The 21,757-nt window shown below is 36.8% G+C and overlaps 1 protein-coding gene across 2 annotated transcripts; it reads left to right on the top strand.

Annotated features, from left to right (window-relative positions):
- The first annotated feature begins 742 nt into the window (after positions 1-742).
- Positions 743-17,920, top strand: LOC107873358. 2 transcript variants are annotated; one of them, XM_016720185.2, is made up of 8 exons: positions 743-1,429; positions 11,249-11,396; positions 11,491-11,641; positions 11,732-11,857; positions 11,949-12,029; positions 12,589-12,781; positions 12,859-13,129; positions 17,190-17,920. In XM_016720185.2, the coding sequence occupies exons 1-8, from the start codon at positions 1,232-1,234 to the stop codon at positions 17,462-17,464; spliced, it is 1,443 nt and encodes a 480-aa protein (XP_016575671.1). In that variant the 5' UTR covers positions 743-1,231; the 3' UTR covers positions 17,465-17,920. The 2 variants fall into 2 exon arrangements, with proteins under 2 accessions (XP_016575671.1, XP_016575670.1); XM_016720184.2 differs by having other exon boundaries at positions 776-1,429; positions 12,586-12,781.
- Positions 17,921-21,757: the final 3,837 nt, after the last annotated feature.

Genomic DNA, 21,757 nt, shown 5'->3' with positions numbered 1-21,757 from the left:
ACTCTTGACCAGAAAACTGTTATTGTTAACACTAGAGCTGTTAGCGATGGAATTTATAACTTAGAAATGACCCTAGTTGCAAATAGGGAAGATGCAGTTTATACCCTTGATCTTACAATTTTATAACATTTTAATGGTAGATATACCAAGCAATATGAAACCGTCCGTACTCTCTTGAATGATCTTCGATGTAGGACTTTAGGAGAATTTAGGTGGTACAAAGATACCTTTTTAAGTTGGGTTATGGAATTACCCGAAAGAAGACAATTAGGGTGAAATAATTTAAAAGAAAATCGTGATAAAAAAGAAAAATTCTATGTTGATAATAAAGAATTGAAAAAAAAACGTATGATTGTTACGAAGAAGGATAAAGTGATATCGTTAAAGAAAGAGAAAGCCATTTTGAGAACTAATAAAAGGAATAATTGATATCTTAATAATAAATGTCATCCCTTTTTATTAGTACGAAATCTCTTTTTTTAATATAAAATTTATTTTTATTTTTAAAAATAAAATAAAAGATAGTTTTTCTCTCTTTTTTATATCAATTTTTGCTATAACTTGCAAAATTAAACGTTTTATTTGTATTTGTTTTCCTTTGAAGAATTATCTTGTGGGCCCTTAACTAGAGATTGAGGGTTCGATTCTGAGTACAGAGAAACTCTATTGAGAGCGCTGTTATCTTAATAGGTTATGCATCGCACGATTTGAATTAATCAAACTCAAATACGGATATCAGAATGAGAACAAAAGAACAGAAAAGAAATGAAAGCCCTTTTTCAACAAATTTCAAATTCCGACAATTTTCTCTCTCTCTCTCTGAAGTCTGGACCCTCCCTCCCTCCCTCGCTCCCTCCCTCCCTCTCCACTTCCAAAATCCAAACAGTGTTTCACTCGCCTTTCCATTTTCGGCTCAATTTATTACTATACCAACTAAGCTCATATGCCCTGTACCATTATATCCCTTGACTAAAATTTCACGCTCACTTCCCAAAAACAGCTACCCAACAAAGTGTACTCTCTTAAGTTTTGCTGTTTAGCAACTGTAAAAATCTCACCTTTTCATGGGTATTTGAAAGTTAGGGTTTAAACATTGCAACCCACATTTGTTTTTCACTCTAAAATCCCAGAAGACAGAATATAAAACTTGGTGTTTTGTGTGTACGCATGTTGCAATTTGTTTGTTAGGGTTTGAGATTTGTAGTAGGATTTTGTAGAGGTGTTTTTAGGAATGGATGGAAGGAGAATAACTGCTAGTCCTAGGCCATGTTGTGGAAGGAGGGTGGTGGCAAAGAAGAGGCCACGCGGTGGAATGGATGGGTTTGTGAACAGCGTTAAGAAGCTTCAAAGGAGAGAGATTGGTTCCAAGCGAGATCGTTCGTTCAGTATGAGCGATGCTCAAGAGCGTTTTCGGAATATACACTTACAGGTTTCTTCGATCTTCTGCTCAATCTTGTGTTCTGAACTATTCTTAGTTATGCTTATGAGTTGAAGTTGCAAAAGCTGTGTTTGGGTTTGGGGTGGGGGGTGGTCAGGCAAATGCGAGAACTTAAACAATCCTCTTCAATGGAGCAAATTTTCATTAACCCATGAAGAGGATCATACATACCCTTCCAAATATGAAACTTAGATCAACTAAAAGAGAAATTGAGAGTGCTGGTATGCGATTTCTTGAATTTATGACTTAAAATAAGGTTGCTTTGGTGCTAGATTTTTCTAAGGGTCTAGATTTTTCTGAGGGTGTCCTAAAAACACATACAGCAGTTCCTAATTTAGTTTTCTGGACCTTTGTTTGTTTGGATGCTACATATGCAAAATAACTCTTTATTTACTTGTAAGAGATACATGAGTAAAGAAGAGATTTTTGTGTCTTAGCTTGCTAATCAAGGGTGGAACTAGGTATAGGTAAGGGGGGTTAACCTAATCCCCTTCGTTGAAAATTAAGTTGCGCAAGCTATTCCTCTTGTAAAAAATATCTTGGCGCAAATCGGTAAAACCGGTCTTACTTTTTGTGGTTATATAAAATGTTGAATCCCCTTGATAAGGCAAGAATTCTTGTGAAACGGCAAAGGGGGTTCAAAAATTTCGTCTGGTCACATGTTCAAATCCTAGGTATGAAATTCTAATAATATTTTGAATAAATTTTTAGCTTTGCCACAGATGCTGCTAGTAGTACGCACTGTTGTTATAGGGTTGGACGTGAACAATATGTTCGTCAAGAGTTTGTTGCTGAAGGTTTATAGTGAAAAACAGAGTATAGAAGTGGAGAAGCCGTAGATTGTTTTTGTTCAGAAACTGATGTGCATTGTACAGTTGTCTTTTTATGGGTATAAAAGGGGAAAATGTTTGCCGTTAATGAAGTTGGGGCTCTTCTTTGGTATATTGGAAGCACAAGGTTGACAGAAATTGTCGAATTGTGTATGTTTACAGTTCCAGGTGTTTTAATTAGATTTCCTTTTAGTGTCTTTTCTGCTGCTCATCTTGGTGATTTCTATAGTTTAGGTTTCACTTAATGGAGTTGGGTTGCACATCAGTCCTTTGTTTATTTATTAATGAGAGAAGTGTTGAAAACACCCCTAAACTTTGCACGAATCGTTACTTTAGTCCCCAATCTACCAGTATTAAAAACACCCCTATACTTGGCTAAATAAATTTAGAAATGCCCCTAAGACAGGAACTATACCTAGCATTAGTTAGTTCCCAAACTATACCCACGCTAAATAAATCAGAAATCAAAATGAATGGAGATTATAACTGATACTTTTATCTAAGATTTTTAGGTTAAAATCCTTTGATTTACTTGGAAATGGAAATCAAAGGGTTATATTGGAGAATTCTGAGAGAATAATGAGGGGGAGGGGAAAAGTTCTAGTGATGTGAGAGAGCTTGTGGGGCTGATTTCACCGGGTAGGGTTGTTTAGAGGACTTCCTTTTAGATGTCTTTTTTTCTTTTCTTTTTGGCTTTAAGTATCTACGTGAATGCCACATAAGTAACACATCAATAGACTAGTGCAGCTCGACCGCGAGTGAACAGATATGGCAAAACGGGGGTGTTTTAGATTCATTTAGTCAAGTATAGGGGTATTTTTAATATTAGGTATAGTTTGAGGACTAAAGTAATAATCTGCGCCAAGTTTGGGGGTATTTTCAATACTTCTCTTTATTTATTTATTGATAAGTCGTATTCATCCTTTATTGTAAAACAGCACAAACTATTCTTAGGTGTATACGAGAGGTGTTCGGTTCTTAACTGTGAAATTTGTGCTAAAACTAAGTACAATATTAGTCTATGTTGCTCGGACTCTCCAGAAATTTCAGCGTGCGTGTCGGATTCTCAAAAGTAGTGAATCGTTGGAGAATCCGACTCGGGTGCGGCATCAAAAGTAAAGAGTCCGCACAACGTAGATATTAGGAAGGGTGAACTGGAGATTTAACATGAGAATAGTCCAGTATTGTCAAAAGCGCGCTTAAGCCCTGAAGCGAGGCACAAATCAAGTTGAGCACTTTGCCTCGCTTTATGGGTGCTTCAGTGTTGTCGCCAAGGCTCTAAGGCATACTTTTCCTTGCAATGAGTGAAATCCTAAAGATTCCGACACTAAATAATTGATATTTCACTTTAGTGTATTTTTTTTCAATTTCCTTGTACGTATATTTGTTATTCATACTTATGATTATTAATTCGGACTGCACATACATAATTGTAGTTTTTCTCCATTTGCACCTTTTCTCATTAAAGCTCACGCTTTATTTGCACTTTGCGCTTAAAGCCCCAAAAGGCCGTAGAGCCTTTTGGTGTATTTCGCTTTTGATAATACTGGAATAGTCTTAGACATTTAAGTTTAAGGTGTTCTTTCTCAATTTTTCAGTATGTGATTAACGATACACATTCGACAAGTTAGAGTACAAGTTTCTTCTGGGGTTTTGGTTATATGAATAACCCGAATGAAGTTATTTCTACTGTTGATAAATTGCCTTTACTGATAGTGATCTCAGAGAACTAAATTTTACATGTAAAGATAGTACATATATACCTAGAGGCGGATCCAGGATTCCGAGGTACCGGGTGCTATGCCGTCCAAGTAGGATTTGCGGGTCGATTCTTTTAATTTTGGGTTATTTATCATTTTTTTATTTTATAAGCAAATCGATCAAATACGTCTAGTGAGTTATGTTCTTTTTTTAGATATTCTGAGATCAAAAACTCCTAAGTAGTTTATTTTTTTCGATATAAGAGGTCTTATTCTTCAAAACTTTGAAAGAGAAAAAGATACTTCTCATATTAAAAATTTAAATTTATATAAACCATATGATACAATTATCTTAATATATTCATATTCCATTACCTTTATACGTTGAGAGTGTTGTTGCAGATATATAATTTAAAAGAATTAAAAATTATAGCTTCAACTTAATCATCTTCTCTTAGTTCAAACGATCGAAAACTTTAAATTTTAATATCTCTAATATAATAATATCCATAATTTTATAGACTTGAACTTTTTTTAAAAATTTAATATGTTCTTAATAATATTTATGTGACGTTTAAGATTTAATACTCATTAATTCACACAAATACACATGAAACACTAGTATCAAGAGATTAATCAAGAGAAAGTTTTAGAAAAGCAGGAATTAATTAAAGAAAAACAACCCATTTAAATTAATAAAAAATAGCAAGTAAATGAAATTAATGAAAAAACCTAAAAAGGGGAATAAAAAGACAACTAAGCCCTTGACACATCTAACGAAAAACACAAAAACGAAGTAGAAAATTACAATGCTCATATTGATAGGGATTCGATCCCTGGTCTACAGGGTGGTATTCTTTGCCTATTGCCAGTGGAACTAACTGCCACTTTGTACATGGGGTGGCAAGTATATTATATATTCAATTCTTCTGCATTATATGCATATATATACAGTGTCTCAACCGAGGTCTGCGGGTGCCGTGCCACCCCACGAGTACACATAGATCCGCCCCTGTATATACCAAATTGACAATTTATTCAAGTGAATAGTTCAGCATACATCTTGATCAAAATGAAAGTAAGACTATACACGCATGGGATTTAAAATGCAGATAGGCAATGTTTATGCACTTTGTTTCATTAGTAAGTAGCAAAAGGAGAGTTCCCCAAGCCATTTGAAATTGGATGTGGGGAGGAAAAGGTATATCCATCTGCAGAACCAGTGTCGGAAAGCTCCTGCTCAGGCTAGCTTGTGAAGGCGAATGTAGTCAACTTTATATCCTCATTGGAGAGAAGAAACAGTGTTAGTTGCAATATTAGTTGTACATTTTTGTGGTATGCTGTAATATGTATCATGTTGAATGTGAGTGCATTGTCATATCCTTATTTAAATAGCAGAAAAATGTGAAATTTTCTGTTTTTACCGTCAGTGTTTTTTCCCTTAAATAAGCATAGGAGAAACAGAAATGGTAAAATTACATAATGCAAATAGTAATTCAAGAAGGTTTAGGAAGTATAATAAGGGAAGGGAAATCAAAATTTGGTGCAGACATAAATACAAATTTTATCCTTGAAGTTGCTCAATCTTTTTGTACTAAAAGTTATTAGTTAGACTATTCAGTCATTTAAGAATTAAATTATCATTAGAATTGCTTCTTGACGAGTCAATCTTGAAAACCATCCACCCGATCTTGGCTAACTATTAAATTTGATGTCTTTCATGTCTCTTCCTCAACTTTTTCTTACAAAAGAATATATCTATCCTTTGGTTTAGGCAAAGTAGAATGAATAAAAATTCTGAATCCTATGTGATTCTTCTCTTTCTTTCTTCGTCTCCTATTTTTTCTCTATGCTCATTCCTTCATGCCCTGCACTTTCATCTCATTTCCTCCAGCATCTTCCCTATCAATTCAGCCTCATATGCCAGTTCATTACCCCAATTTCACGTGTTTACATTCAAACTATATTTGCCCGTTCCTTTGTTTCATTTTATATTCTGTTGTTTAGCTGCGCAGCACCCCGCACCCTCCCAAAACCCCACCTGTGTGATTACAATGTGTTTGTTGTTGTTGTTGTGTTGAACTGAGCATTGAGTTTAAGAAAGAAAGACATTTGGCCCATACTAAACTTACCCGTAGAACTTGTGGTTTATAACTGTCATGACATTTCTATGACCATAAGAGCATGTCATTAAGGATAAAATGAGAATTTTAAAGTTAAAGAGTTCCCAAATATAGAAAGACGCCATCGTTTGTGAGGCAAACTAAAAAAGAAAGAGTGCTATATAAAGAGAACATAGGGAGTATTTATTAGGCAAAAAATGGTTTACTAGATAGGTGAAGTGGTAAACAATGTTCTGAGATGTGTTATATCGGAATTGTGATGTCTTTTGCCTTTCGTTGTAGTGAACTCAATATTAGGTGATCTAATTTATAAGTTGTGCAACTACACATCAAAACAAATAATTATAAGTTGTGCAACTCATCTAGTTTCAATTCATGCTTTCAATTTTGAATAATTATGTTGACAAATTGCTCACCAGTTACTTCCTTAATGCATAAGTTTTGAACCAGCCATGGTAGGCAACTAGTGGTTTAAAAGCATGCAATAGATGCTCTTTGCATCTTTGTTAACGGCTTTTTTTTTCTAGGATGAGGTTGCTGATTATTTGTCTTATGGTACATTTCCGGACAACATAACTTATTTTCGGACAGTATTTATACAAAACCAGCCAACAACACAATAGAACAAGATGAAACAACACTAAGGAAGCAAGCACACGCCGAGAACAAGATAGACAAACAACAATAACGTAAAGATAGATAGATAACTTGACATACGAATATACAATAAACAAGAACCAAAGTGTGTCTCACTAAGATAAACCGTATAAGCAACACCAAGTTCTTACGAAAACCTCAAGGGAGCCGGAATCCCCAAGCAACCTTCGTTTCTAAGCGAGTAACAAACATCAAACGATTCCACATTCGGCCACAAGTAAATCCGCACTTGCCACAAGTGAATCCACACTTGCAAGACACTCTCAAAGAGTTTATCTCTCAAAATAATATCAAAGTTGCTGGGAATGAACCTAATGTAAGCTATTTAAAGTCTTAGTCCTAACTATTATATAGCAAAATGACCAAAAGGCCCTTAATGAGGTTCTACACTCCATAGGTGCCTCTTTGCTCCCAGGCAATGACCAAGAGACCCTTAATGAGGGGCGGCCTTGGAGTGTAACTTGAGTCTTCTCCATGCTTCAACACTTGTTCTCTTCGGGTTAGGCATCAAAGGCAAGCCCCAAGCTTGAGTCTTTATGTGTTGGCCTCCAATGATGTCGTTGAAAGCTATGATGCCCCTTTGACTCGTATCATCCTCCCTTTCTTGAAAAGGATTCGACCTCGAATCCAAACCTTGCTTAACAGTAGGAGACACAAACAAACACACTTTCCTCATGACATGAGGGTTAAGGTTAGCACAATCAATCATAGTATCATGCCAAGGTTGCACACACTTCACATATAACCAATCATCCTTTCTTTGAAATATTAAAAATACATTGAAAAAGGTCCAAAGGATTTGGTTATTGCAACCATCAAGAGATAAGGAAACTACAAAGGTTTGAATGGCATCAATCAATCCAAAAGGTAGAACTACCTTTTCCTTACGAGCCACAAGACACAATTGTTTCTTCACCTCGTCGAGTGACCACATCCTGAGTGGTGCCTCAATTAGTATTAAAGTCCACAAAAGCCATATAACATTGTCACTACTAGTGGACCAACCAACAAATGTCCTACCTCCACATAAAACAAATCCACAACTAACATAGATATCATCATAAGCAAAGAGGTAGTATAGGAAGGAATCAAGTGTAAAGGCATCATCCAAGGTGCTATCATCTATAAGAAGACCACTTGGCTCAAAAGATATAACACATAAGGATGGGATCAAGTCACTTAAACACCTACGGCTTCTTCCTTCCAAGTGAAACATCAACTTGGCATCCACAAGTTGGGATTCTAGCAACTTAAGCACACGTGTGTCAAACAAGGATGCACATGGATAAGCAATACCCAACTTAGAGGGTAAATTACCTTCCAATCACGGGAAACCAGATTTACACACAAATCATGCTTAGCATGAACATAATTATGCTCACACAAGTCATTCCCTGCCACATTTTGAAAGACATCAACATTACCATATTTCAAATGATCACCGGGATCAAATGGGTGGAGGGTCCATGAATACGGGTTTAGGAAACACTTCTTTCCCCAGGATTACCACTAATACAATAATTTGTATCCTCTATTCTAGCATGATCAACAACAAAAACAATTAGAGGGTCATCCTTAGTCAATCGACCAACATTTTCAATATCACCCTCTTCAAACACAAGTTGATCTTCGTGACTTCCACTGGACAATGTACTATCACTTGTCACAATGGCTTCACCACTAGGTGGACACAAATCGATCTTGCTAGAAGAATCTATTTTGTCATCATTAGGATTAACTAGTGTATCCACAATCTCAAGTTATACATTATCATCACGAAGTGAATGAACATTCGGCTCACCTAAAAACAAACTATCATTCACACTTAGTTGGCTACTAGCCTCATTCACTAGAGTACAAGAGTTAGTTTGATTACCTTGTAGTTCATTTGGAGCATGTCCACTCACGGGAACTTGATAATTCGGTGGAGTGGGAAGGGTAGATTTAGGAAAGCTTGGATGCGCTATCAAGTTATCCAATTTTTTTGAAAGAGAGTTTTCCATCCCTTCCATTCTTTCTTCCATCCTTGCCATTGTACCTTCATGAGATTCAAATCGGCTATCTATGGCATCAAACCTTTCCATGATGGATTTAACCCAACTAGGCATTTTACCTTCATCCGCCATTGTACCTATCAAAAGAAACACTAACAAATGAAAAAAACAACAAACAAGTTAAGGTTAGAAAAGAAAACATCCTCACAAGCTCTCAAGCTCATACTTTTGAAATGTCACTCAATTGGCGTCGCAAGTGTTGGTATCTCGTTTATACTCTAATGAGGTTACTCGGTACCAATTGTGGCTTGAGGTCGGAGTGGATTCTTGTTTGAAACGACTCAAAGGAAAATATGTACGGACTTGAACCAAGAAACTACAACGAATCACAAAAGATAAAAGCACATAAGGAACGCAAACACAAAGAAACGGATTCAAAACTAACTCACAACCTAGTAGGTGATTACTAGTTTGTCAATTAGTACTAGACTCAGGAAATGTAACTAAAGAAACAAAGAAAAGAAACTTAGAAATTTGAAATTTTGAGCCTTAGGTCGTTTTTTGAAGGGTGATGACGTGGCAGCCTTGGATTGGGCGTTGGAATTGTCAAAATTTGAAAATTTTTTCTTGTCTTCAATTTGTATTGATCAATTTTCAACTAAGGATGAGTGGAAATCAGCTTTGGGAGGGAAACAACAAGACTTGGAGCCTCTTTTTCAAATTAAAAAAGGTTTGACTTCCTTGCACCTTTTTGGCAAGACACCTTTTTGAAAGCTTTTTGGCTCTTTCCTCTTTTGTTAGTCTTGGGATAAGCTCTTACTCCCTTTTGGTAAACAAGACTTTGGAAAGCCCTTTTGTCCCCTTTCCTTTTTGGATGTCTTGGGATTGTGTCTTTCAAGACAAACACAAAACCACACTCTTTTTTTCACCCTTTTAGATCAAACCACTCCTTTTGAATGTTCTTGTTCAACAATTCATGAAGAACATGAAGAACACCAAGAACATTCAAGGGTTGAAACTAAACCAAATGAACTCCAAATTGAATGATTTTGGATTTCTTTTGCTCATGTTAAACTCCACAACAACAACAACACGTTTTCAAGCCACCAATCCACAACAACACACGTACAAGCTTAGATCCACAACAACTACAACCTTCAAATTTCAAGAACAACACGAAAATAGCTCAAACTTCGGATCTAGACTCTAGTAATGTTAGTGAAGAAGGATCTAACACTAGAAACAATCAAGACCCACAAAAATCTCCTAAATCCAAGTTCAAAATTTCGGTCCAAACACAAAAAAGGGGACAAATTTCTTTTTTTTTTTTTGAGATTTTCGGTTTTTCAACACTTATTTTTTTGTGATTTTCAAGTTAACAAGCCTAAGATTTATCTCGTAGGAACGAAATCAATCCTTGCTCTGATACCAAATGATACAAAACCAGCCAACAACACAAGATAACAAGATGGAACAACACTAAGGAAGCAAGCACAAGCTGAGAATAAGATAGACAAACAACAATAATGTAAAGATAGATAGATAACTTGACATATGAATATACAATAAACAAGAACCAAAGTGTCTCAAACACTTAGACCCCTATAAACCGTATAAGCAACATCAAGTTCTTACGAAGACCTCAAAGGAACCGGAATCCCCAAGCAACCTCCATTTCTAAACGAGTAACCAACACCAAACGATTCCACGTTCGGCCACAAGTGAATGCACACTTGCAAGATACTCTCAAAGAGTTTATCTCTCAAAATAATATCAAAGTTGCTGGGAATGAACCTAATGTAAGCTATTTAAAGTCTTAGTCCTATCTATTACATAGCAAAATGACCAAAAGGCCCTTAATGAGGTTCTACATTCCATAGGCGCCTCTTTGCTCCAAGGCAATGGCCAAAAGGCCCTTAATGAGGGGCGGCCGTGGATTGTAACTTGAGTCTTCTCCATGCTTCAACACTTGTTCTCTTCTGGTTATGTGTTGGCCTCCAATGATGTCGTTGAAAGTTATGATGCCCCTTTGACTCGTATCAAGTATGCATTCTATTGTGATTTTGCAGTCTGTTCATGGTCTGAGCAATTTGTAATTTTTTCTTGAATTTGTATGTTTTAGTTTGCCTAATTTTGGTGGTTAAATACAAATGCCAGTTGGAGTTGTCTTTCTTGTTGCTAGAAACTTGTATACAACTATAAAACCGCAAAAGATAAAAAATATTTTGTAGATTGGAGAAGTTGGGCTATTTCTTGGAAATTGTTTTGATGTGTCCTTATTTATGAATTCTGGACTGTTTCTAGTGAAAATTTTCATTGTTAGTTCCTTAAGATGGGCATCTTATGTTTCGTGATTTAGCATGTAGCAATTGTTCGTGGACTGATATATCAAAAACTAAAATATCCTTAGTTGAATTAGTTGTTCATTATTCTAGAATGCTGCCCTCACCTAGCATATTATTCTACTGAGTAGTGAGTACTGACCGTTTTTATATGTGGTCTGTAGGAGGAATATGATACCCATGATCCAAAAGGTCATTGTGCCATGGTACTTCCATTTCTTAAGAAAAGGTCAAAGATAATTGAGATAGTTGCTGCCCGCGATATTGTTTTTGCCCTTGCACAATCTGGTGTCTGTGCAGCATTTAGCCGAGGTAAAGAACAAAGATTACTAATTCTCAATGTTATATTCCTTCTATGAACACCTTTGTGATTGAAAGGGAATGACACACCTTATTGGTGGTACAGAATCAAACCGGAGGATATGCTTTCTGAATGTCAGTCCAGATGAAGTTATACGAAGCTTGTTTTACAATAAAAACAATGATTCATTAATCACTGTTTCGGTATATGCTTCAGATAATTTCAGTTCCTTGAAATGCAGAACAACAAGGATTGAGTATGAAATTTTAATATTGTAGTTTGCTCACATTCTGCTAAATATTTTTATTTAGTCCTAATACAATATATTTGTCAATGATAATATTAGATACATAAGGAGGGGTAAGCCAGATGCTGGATTTGCTCTGTTTGAGTCTGAATCATTAAAATGGCCCGGTTTTGTGGAGTTTGATGATGTGAATGGGAAAGTTCTTACTTACTCTGCCCAGGATAGGTAAAATTTGGTACTGAAGTCCTTCCTGTATGATGTTATTAATTTTGACATTTTTTTGATGTACTCGTACAATTCTTTTTACTTTTGACAGCATATATAAGGTATTTGACCTGAAGAATTATACAATGTTATACTCGATCTCAGACAAAAATGTTCAAGAGATAAAAATCAGGTAACTTCATTACTTCTGCAAGCATGCCTAGGCATGCTCGTTTTTGCCATGACTAATTGTGTTATAACTTGTGTGCATGAAAATCTTCTACATAATCTTGCGGCAACTGTCATTTCTGGTAAATGAAAAGAGAGTTACTTCACAGTTGCTAGCTCCATTTTTTCCTATGCTTTTGTAATTGTAATTTAGATGTTTTCTACGTTCTCCTGCTTTAGTTGTATCTCTGTCTGTCTGTTCCTTTTTTTGGGTCTGTGTGTATGTGTCCTAATGTTGGTGGCAGTTTTTGTTCGTTTGTCTCAGCTATTGCTATTATTGTTATGAGTCTTTTGAGATACCTGTTAATTCTAGGAGATTGGGACGAACAATGCTCTTTTAAGTCTCGAGATCTGTAAGGTTGGGATTAAGTGAAAAGATGGTTTAAGTAGATAGAATAATGTGCTAAATGGCAGTTTGGTCTGTTGTGTTTGTTCATATGCTGTATTTATAAACATGCAGTAGTTTTGTTTCTTAAGAACTGGTCAACTTACAATTTTTGTTGTCTTTTTTTTTCCGTTAGCAGTCCAGGAATCATGCTCCTAATATTTACCAAAGCTAGCGGCTATGTTCCTTTAAAGATTCTCTCTATCGAGGATGGTACTGTTCTCAAATCTTTCAACCATCTGCTTCACCGGAATAAGAAGGTAGATTTCATTGAACAGTTCAATGAAAAGCTTCTTGTCAAACAGGAGAGCGAAAATCTTCAGATTCTTGATGTGAGTTACTATCACCTTTTCTATAGCATCTTTTAGCTTCCTTAATCATCAAGTCTTATAACTGTTGAATTTTATAGGTCCGCAATTCTGAGTTGACAGAAGTCAGCAGAGCCGAATTCATGACCCCATCAGCATTCATATTTCTGTATGAGAATCAGTTATTCTTGACGTTCAGAAATAGAACAGTAGCTGTTTGGAACTTCCGTGGGGAGCTGGTGACTTCATTTGAGGATCACCTATTATGGCACCCTGACTGCAATACAAACAACATTTATATTACTAGTGATCAGGACCTTATTATTTCATATTGCAAAGCTGATTCTGATGATCCCTTATCAGAAGCAACTGGTACGTTAGTATGATAATTTAACAGTATTTCATGATGTTTGAAAAGTATAATAGACCTTTGGATGTGAGATTATATCATAGTTCCTCTGGTTCATATTAAATGGTGTTTCTAGTATTTATATTTAGTCCAACCTAGATGTTTTTTTTACAGTCAAGTGTGTATTATTTTTTTCCTTTCAACTTTACCCTTATATAGATAAGTGAAATTTTTGTATAATCTAGAAACCGTATTAAATAGGTAAAATTTTGATCAAGGGTAATTTAGTGAAAAGACTTGGAGTCTCGAAGTGTTAACTTTGGGGGACATAAAAGGGATGCGAGGTTGAATGAGTAGGTCCAGGAGAAAGCGAAAGCCAAGAAGGTTGCTTAAATGAAGTTGGTGGAAAGCAAAAAGAATGATGGAAAGAGGACGAACATGAAGAGGTATAAGATTGTGAAGAAATAAGTAAGGATGATTGTTACGACGGCTAATCCGACAACATTTGAACACTTAACTGAAGAATTAGACAAAGGTGGGGAAAATAGACTATATAGGCTCGCAAAGGCAAGGAGTGGAAGGCTTGTGACCTAGACCAACTGAGATGTATTAAAGGTGAGGACGACGAAGTACTAGTGGAGAAGGTACACATTAAACGAAGATGGGATGTGTACTCCCATACACTCTTAAATGAAGGAGACAAATATTGTGTTGCTGATTTAGAGCACTTTGAGATTACATCATGAGTCAAACAAGCTCTCTTGACTGCCAACCAAGTGAAGCACTTCACCTTGGTGGGGGCAACACTCTTCCAGATTGCATGGAATCCATGACCCTGAATTTCTGCCTGCAACTGTGATCAACTACCTTCTATACGTCTCAAATCAAGGCTAGCATCTCTGCCACCCACTTTATCTCCCAATCATTAAGTAGCCTCCTAAAGAGCAAATTCCATCCCTGGGGAGTCCAAACATTTTATATTTTGCTGTAGATGGAAAATAGTCCAGGGAACAGATTGTTCAGTGACCGTTGACCGCACCCAATCTTCTTTCTAAAACAAAGTCTTATCCCTCATGCCAACTTTTATTCTTACATTGTCTTTGAAAGCCAACCACGGATTTCTTATGGTCCTCCATACACCAACAACATAAGTACCTGGTACTTCTTCTGAGCACTATTGTCCTGCCTGTCCATACTTGTGTTGAATAACCTTCTTCCACAGTGTCTGCTCGTCTTGGTTGTATCTCCATAACCACTTGGTTAGTAGGCTATTGTTGTGAAGCTTTAGGTTTCTTACTCTCAACTCCCCATATTTTTTACTCTACTGAACTGCCACCCAGTTGACTAAGTTATAGCTTTTCTCAATCTTGTTGCCTTGCCAAAGGAAATTCCTCAAAGTATGTAGAGCTTTGACTACTTTGCTGCAGTGGCAGAGCCACAGCCAACGAAGGGTGGTCAGACGAACACGTTTTGTCGAAATTTTTTTTTCGAGTATATAGGTTAAATATAGATATTTATGGTTATATACATGGTGTTGCACACCCTTGACAAGCTAGAGAAGCATAGTCCAGTGGTCAAGAGTGTGCATTTCCGCATCAACAACCCGGGTTTGACCTTGACAGGTGCAACAGTGCTTTATTTTCTTTGTTTTTTAAACAGTTCTTTGCCCAAGGGAAAATATGAACGCCCTTAACCAAAAGTCTGGCTCCGCCACTGCTTTGCTGGGAATAGGGAAAAGTGACATCACATAAGTTGGCATTGAATCTAGGACAACATTTATTAGTGTTACTCTTCCACCCAAAGAAAGATATTGAGATTTTCACATTGCCAATTTTTTCTCTGTTTTTTCTAGTATGCCATCCCAAATGCTGACTGCTTTGTGTTTAGCGCCCAATGGCATTCCTAGATAAACTGTAGGCAGTTTCTCAATCTTACACTTCAAGATGCTAGTCATAGTCTGAATTTGTTGAACTTCTTTGATAGGGAAAATAGGGAAAATGCTGCTCTATGCTACTCTTTCTCCAGCTCACTTTTAGCCCTGAGCATGCTTCAAAACTTACTAGAATTACTCTGATGTAGCATTTGTTTTTGCTCTGCTTCACAAAAGATTACCGTGTCATCTGCATGCAGTAGATGAGTCATCTCCAGTACCTCATTGGCCTTGTTTCTGATGCTAAAACCCTTGATCCATCTGTTCAAAGAAGCTCTCCTCATTAAGCTATCCAAACCTTCCATAGCAATGATAAACAAGAAAGGAGACAAAGGATCCCCTTGCCTCAGTCCTCTCTTTGCAGGAAAGCAACAGTATAAATGTATCATACTACAAATCCACTCTATGAAAGTTTGGGAGAGAGTGGTCGAGATTAGGATGAGGAGGAATGTCTATTTTTTTAGAACCAACTCGGATTGATGTTGGGGCGATCAATAATGGGAGCGATTCACCTTTTATGATGAAGCCAAGACTCGAGTGAGGACAATGGGAGGAGACTTGGAACATTTCCCGGTCAAGATGGGGTGGCACCGGAGATCAACTCTCAGCTCGTTTTTATTTGCCCTAGTGATGGATGAATTGACACAATATATTCAAAAGGAAGTTCCATGGTGCATGTTATTTGCAGACGACATAGTATTGATTGACGAGACATGCGACGGGGTTAACGGTAGACTAGAAATTTGGAGACGGGCCCTGGACTATTAAGGCTGGAGGTTGAGCCGGACTAAAATAAAGTACATGGAGTGCAAGTTCAGTGTGACATCCTAGGAGGCGGAGAGAGTGATGATTGATACACAAATCATCCCGAAGAGAAGTTTCAAATATCTTGGGTCTATAATCCAAGAAAATGGGGAGATCAACAAGAATGTCACATACCATGTTGGGGCGGCATGGATGAAATAGAAGCTCGCATCCGGTGTCCAATGTGATACGGCTGTGTCATTGGTACTTAAAGGTAAATTCTATAGAGAGGTGGTTAGAATGATTGTTGTATGGGGTGGAATTTTGACGAGTCAAGAACTTGCATGTAAGGTAACAAAAGTGTTGATGCTTAGATGAATGTGTGGACATACTAGAAGAGACAAGATTAGAAACCAAGATATACGAGGCAAGGTGGGTTAGCCTCCATGGTGGAAAAGATGTGAAGCGAGGCTGAGATGGTTCGGACATGTGACAAGGAGGAGGAGCACCGATGTCCCAGTGAAGAGGTGCGAGAGGTTGGGGGTGGGGGTGTTAGGTTTGAGGAGAGGTAGAGGTAGACCGATGAAGGATTGGAGCGAGATAATTTGACATGATATGACGTATCTTCGGCTCATCAAGGAGATGACCTTAGATGTGAGAGAATGTAAGTTGACAATTAGGGTAGACTATTAGTAGGTAGTCAAGCATTTTCTCTCGTCACAGTAGTTGAGCTGGGTTCTAGGCTGGAGCACCTATCTGTTCCCTTACAAGTATTATTTATTTTGCTAGCCTCACCTTGTTCGTTGCTTTTATTACTACTGCTGCTTTTACTTTTGTTATCTGTACTGTCGTACTATTATTACTGTTAGTACTTTTATTTCTTCAATATTCTCATCATAGCTTTTTACTCTTGCATTCCTTTCAAACCATGTTCATGAAAAACAATTTTCTTGAGCCGAAGGTCTTATCGGAAACCACCTCTCTACCCGACAAAGATTGGGTAAGGTCGCTGTATACACGACCCTCCCCAAACCCCACTTGTGGGACTATGCTGGGTATGTTGTTGTAGCTCTTTCTTTCTAGGAGTGTGTGAATTTCCTAAGGGGTGTGTCCAAACTAAAAGCACCTTATAAAAAGGGAGTAAAAATACGATTAGAGCTCCTTTTAAAAATAAATGGAAAATAGTTAGTGCTGATATGCATTTTATATTTCAGTTTATTCTCTTCGAAGTATTGTCCGCATTGCTAAGCTTGGAATGACGAAGTAAATGATTTGGTCATGAGTCCTGGTCTGGATGGTTGGGACTCATGGGAGTAGGGTGACAGTAGATTTTGATGCTTGCCTCTTGATTTTATTTTTGATGTTCTATTCTTTATAAATCTCTGAAAATGACTGATCTGGTTTTACAGCGGGATCGATCAATATCAGCAACATTTTAACAGGCAAATGCCTTGCTAAGATAAAGGCAACCGACAGCCGTCCCACGGATGATTGCAGTTGCAGTACCAGTTGCAAGGAGCATGGTGGCAGAAGTTGCAACGCTAAGAAGCGTATCCAAGCTTCCAGAATTAGGAGCACAGTTGCAGAAGCCCTGGAAGATATCACTGCCCTTTTCTACGATGAAGAGCACAATGAGATCTATACTGGAAACAGTCTTGGGCTGATCCACGTGTGGTCTAACTGAAGGTTGACTAATCCCGCGTTCTTTGAATATGTCGAGGGAACACAAACATGACACAAGAAGAATCTTACTATTAGAATGCCATCTCTCTCTCTCTCTCTCGGAAAAGTGTGTTGTCTTGTTATCCCCGAAAATGGGGAGATGGTTTGATTTGTGACATCTATTTACTTCACATGGCATGACTGTTAATTTGGTTTCCAGAGTGATATTTCTTTTAAACTAGAGAGTTGGTAATTTTTAGTGTTGTAATGCTTCTTTAATTTTGTCTGTCTACTGGGTTGTATAGACGGCGAGCTAGCAAGCGTAGTCAATGGCTGAGAGCATATTATACTATTAACCTGCCGTTGCTTGTGGCATCGTTAATGCTATTTCTCTTTGTGCGTGTGTTTTTATTATAATACCTATTTATGCTCTACTCAACTCGGTGGGAGATTGACTTAGGGCTCGTTTGGCTATGGATATTTTTTCCTTTTTGTTGAAATTTTTTTTCGGAGTAGGAAATTATGGTGTTTGGTCATGAAACTTTGAAAAACAATTTCGGAATAAAATTCCGAAAATGGAAAACAACTTTTTGTTGTTTTCCCTTTTTTTCGCTTCCAATTGCAACTTTCATTGTTATTACATATAATCCCAATCTTTAAATTTTTATACAAACCGCTCTTATTAATTAAATTTCGTAATTTTTTTAACAAGATCAAATTCAATAAAATAATTAACTCAAGTGAAAATAATTAAGAATTTTCATCAACAAATTTAAAAATATATAAAATATATTTATATCTATCAATCATATTTATCAAAATATATTTTTCTCTATTTAATCGATTATGGTTAGATTAATTTATTTAGCTCATGTTTGTGATATTTTTATTTAAATTTTAGAAGAATAACAATCATAATAATTAGTTTGTTAATTATTTTATCAATTGAAGACGTATAAATTATTTTTTCAACATTTGGTTGTATGTTAATAGATAAATTAGTAGTTGGATGATTTTGATAATTTTTAAAAGTTGAGGGCATAAAATTATATTTAAAAAAGATTTTTTAAAAGTCTAAATTTTTTTTTCAAAAAGACATGACTAAACACAATTTTAACTTCATCTTCAACTTCAGAAAAAAGTAATTTTCATGGTCAAACGGCTACTTAATCTTGCCTATCTAGGAGGGTAATAAACATTGTGCACGAACTTACATATTGGTTGTCAGTTGCTACTCCCTAAATTTTCCATTTACAGCGCATTAAGAAATACTCCAATTGCTAACTTTTAACTCGTCATGTTTCTTGAGAGTCACTCTAACTTTTTAATATGGAGCAAATTACAATTTATAGTATTTTATGTATAGTTTTCGAATATTTAAGTTTAAAATATTGAATTAGTTTAGTTTTAAAGAATAGTTAATTTGACACTCATGAAGCCAAATATAACCAAGTAAAAGGAAATGGATGGATTACTCAGAAAATCTTAGTAGCTTAATTGGTTAGTTACCTGATCTTTTATCTATTTGATAACTCAAATTCAAGGCTTGTAATCACCGTTTAACTTTAGGGTCTGTGGGCGATGCAATTTTATTAAATTTAAATCCGTACAAAATTCGAATTATATTAAATTCAAAATATATTAGTCCCAAATAAATATTGCGGATTAATATAATTGAATTAATTATTTAGGTCCAAATGTGTATGGATTTAAATAAGGCCCAATATTTAATGGGTTAGTCCATTAATTTGGGCTACAAATGATGAGCCCACTTTACTAAGCCCAAGATATTGTCATATTCTAGAGGCCTAAATAAGCGTCACGTGTCAAATGGCGTGGCATGTCAAGTCAAGTGAAGGAGCCAATAAGACCGTGCTACATGTCAAAATGATGCAGCAGGCCCATGAAATAAAAGCCCATAAAAAGGCGCCACATCACTTAAATCTGGTTGGTTAAAGGAAGTCCATATTCATCATGACTCTTCCTTTCCTACAACTATAAATAGGGGTCTCATAATTCAGAAAAAAGGACCCCAGAACTCTGACAAGTAGCAAGAGAAAGCTCATGGATCAAACTCCACAATTTCTCTAAAAAGCTGAAGCAGTCAAAGCAAGTTCATCGAGATTCAAGATAAAGACCGCAATATTCAAGAACAAGCTCAAAAGTTCTTGAATTCAAGTACAAGTCAAGATCAAGTCCCTCAAATCAAGAAATCAAGTTCAAATTCAAGATCAAGTTTCAAGCCCTTGAATTTATATTTGAAAAGGCGAACCGGAGGATTCATAGAGATTGTAACACTCACATTGAAATCAATAAAATCGATTGTTGTAATATTTTTCTTGTATCAAATTATTTATTTTTCAGTCTTGAAATTTTATTGTCCAACTAATTCTGACACGCCCAGTGGGACGATCTCTACCTCTCATCTCAACTTTTCATACTTCAAAGTTTAAGAACAACGAAATGACTTTCAAGAAGGTCAATTCTCAATCAACTACTTCCAAGGCTGCAGATTCAAAGTTCTCTGCTGAAGTAGAAAGCATCCTTGGTGTTACTTTTGGAACCCTGGGAGCTGTCACAAGAAGCAACGCATGCTTGCTAGGACAACAAACATATCCAGTGTTGTCCACTCCAGCTCTAGTTTTTGGATCTTCAACCTCAAAAGGAACAAAGTCCAATACAAGTGCTTCAGAAGGAGGAAGCAGTGTGGCCGAATCGCTGAAAAAGACTCTAGCTCTACTTGAGCATTCCGGTTCCAAATACTCTGGAGCCAAGAGCGATGGTCGTTCAACAAATGCGTCATCTCCACTTACACCACATAAGCTAAGAACCTCAAAGATCAACTTATGTGATAATTCGTGTTATTCCCCGACGTCTCCGGTGATCATGCAAGCAATGGTACTGATGCCTTGTCTATGGAGAAGCAGCTTGCGAATCTGACAAAGGCAATAGAAGGCCTGACCAACTATGTTCAGAATCAAGAGGTTAGGATTGATAAGATAGTGGATAGGGTGAAAGGATTGCTAGATGAAGAATCTAGCCATGCACCGGGAAAAGCTCCAGAGGTTCATGAAATAGAAAATCCTGTGAAACAAACACCATCGACTAAAGAGGTGCAAGTTTCTGCTGAGGGAATGATCCCGATTGGGCAATTGAGGGAATTTATTGAAGGGACCCTCAAAGACAAGTATGATGTTATCACCAAGTCTTCCCTTGCATATGCCAAGCCTTACTCTGTAATAATAGATAGCCTCAAAATGTCTTTTGGCTACCAACTCCCCAAATTTCAACAATTTGAGGGCAAAGGTAACCCAAAACAACATGTCGTACACTTTGTCGAGACATGTAATAATGCTGAAACTTACGGTGACTATCTTGTCAAACAGTTTGTTTGTTCCCTAAAGAAAAATGCCTTTGATTGGTATATAGACCTCGAGCCTAACTCCATCGACAGTTGGGAGAAATTGGAACACGAGTTCCTAAATTGGTTTTATAGCACAAGGCGTACAGTGAGCATGATAGAACTCATAAATACTCGGCAAAGAAAGGATGAGCCAGTCATCGACTTCATCAATCAATGGAGAAATGCGAGTCTAAACTACAAAGATAGGCTCATGAAGCTTCTGAAATAGAGATGTGCGTCCAAGGAATACACTAGGGGCTTCTCTACATTTTAAAAGGAATTAAACCAAAATCCTTTAAAGAGTTAGCTAATCGTGCTCACGACATGGAATTGAGCATGTCTTCTGCTGGAAAGAAAGAAGCGTCTATTCATGACCCTCGAAGGGGAAAGGAAAAACAGGAACCCAAAAGATGGGGCAAGTTTCTTCCCAAAAATGAAAATAAGGAGTCCATGAATGTTGATGTGTCTCCTGTGAAGGTCACTACAAAGGTAAGCAAGAAGTAAAGTGTGAAGACGACTTTTGGAGCACGTCCGAATCAGAAAACTTTAAAGGAGATACAAGAAAAAGAATATCCCTTCCTTGATTCTGATGTTGCTGAGATTTTCGATAAACTCTTTCAACATAAGCTCATCGAACTCCCAGAGATGAAGTATCCCAACGAAACTGGAAGGACCAATGATCCTAATTATTGCAAATATCATAGGATCATAAGTTACCCTCTGGAGAAATGCTCTGTCTTTAAAGATAAATTCATGAAATTGGCAAAAGTAAAGAAAATCTTCTTCGACGATGAGACAACCAATTCTCATCAATATCTATCACTTTTGGATCGCTCGACCCTATTTAGATTTGTGTCAAATAGCATAATGAGAAGATATTACAACCTGACAGGTCTTCAGTTGACGAAGATA

This window comes from Capsicum annuum, chromosome 6 (genome assembly GCF_002878395.1).
Source record: "Capsicum annuum cultivar UCD-10X-F1 chromosome 6, UCD10Xv1.1, whole genome shotgun sequence".
In the NCBI taxonomy this organism is placed as follows: Eukaryota; Viridiplantae; Streptophyta; class Magnoliopsida; order Solanales; family Solanaceae; genus Capsicum; species Capsicum annuum.
The sequence above is the reverse complement of the archived record's forward strand: the minus strand, read 5'-3'. Positions and strand labels throughout refer to the sequence as shown.

What these genes read in the sequence shown, in the direction of transcription:
- LOC107873358 (XM_016720184.2), top strand. Translation starts at nt 1,232, where the DNA reads ATGGATGGAAGGAGAATAACTGCTAGTCCTAGGCCATGTTGTGGAAGG. An exon ending in CTGTGCAGCATTTAGCCGAG is followed by an intron (nt 11,397 to 11,490) that starts GTAAAGAACAAA and finishes TTGGTGGTACAG; the next exon opens with AATCAAACCGGAGGATATGC. An exon ending in AAAATCTTCAGATTCTTGAT is followed by an intron (nt 12,782 to 12,858) that starts GTGAGTTACTAT and finishes TGAATTTTATAG; the next exon opens with GTCCGCAATTCTGAGTTGAC.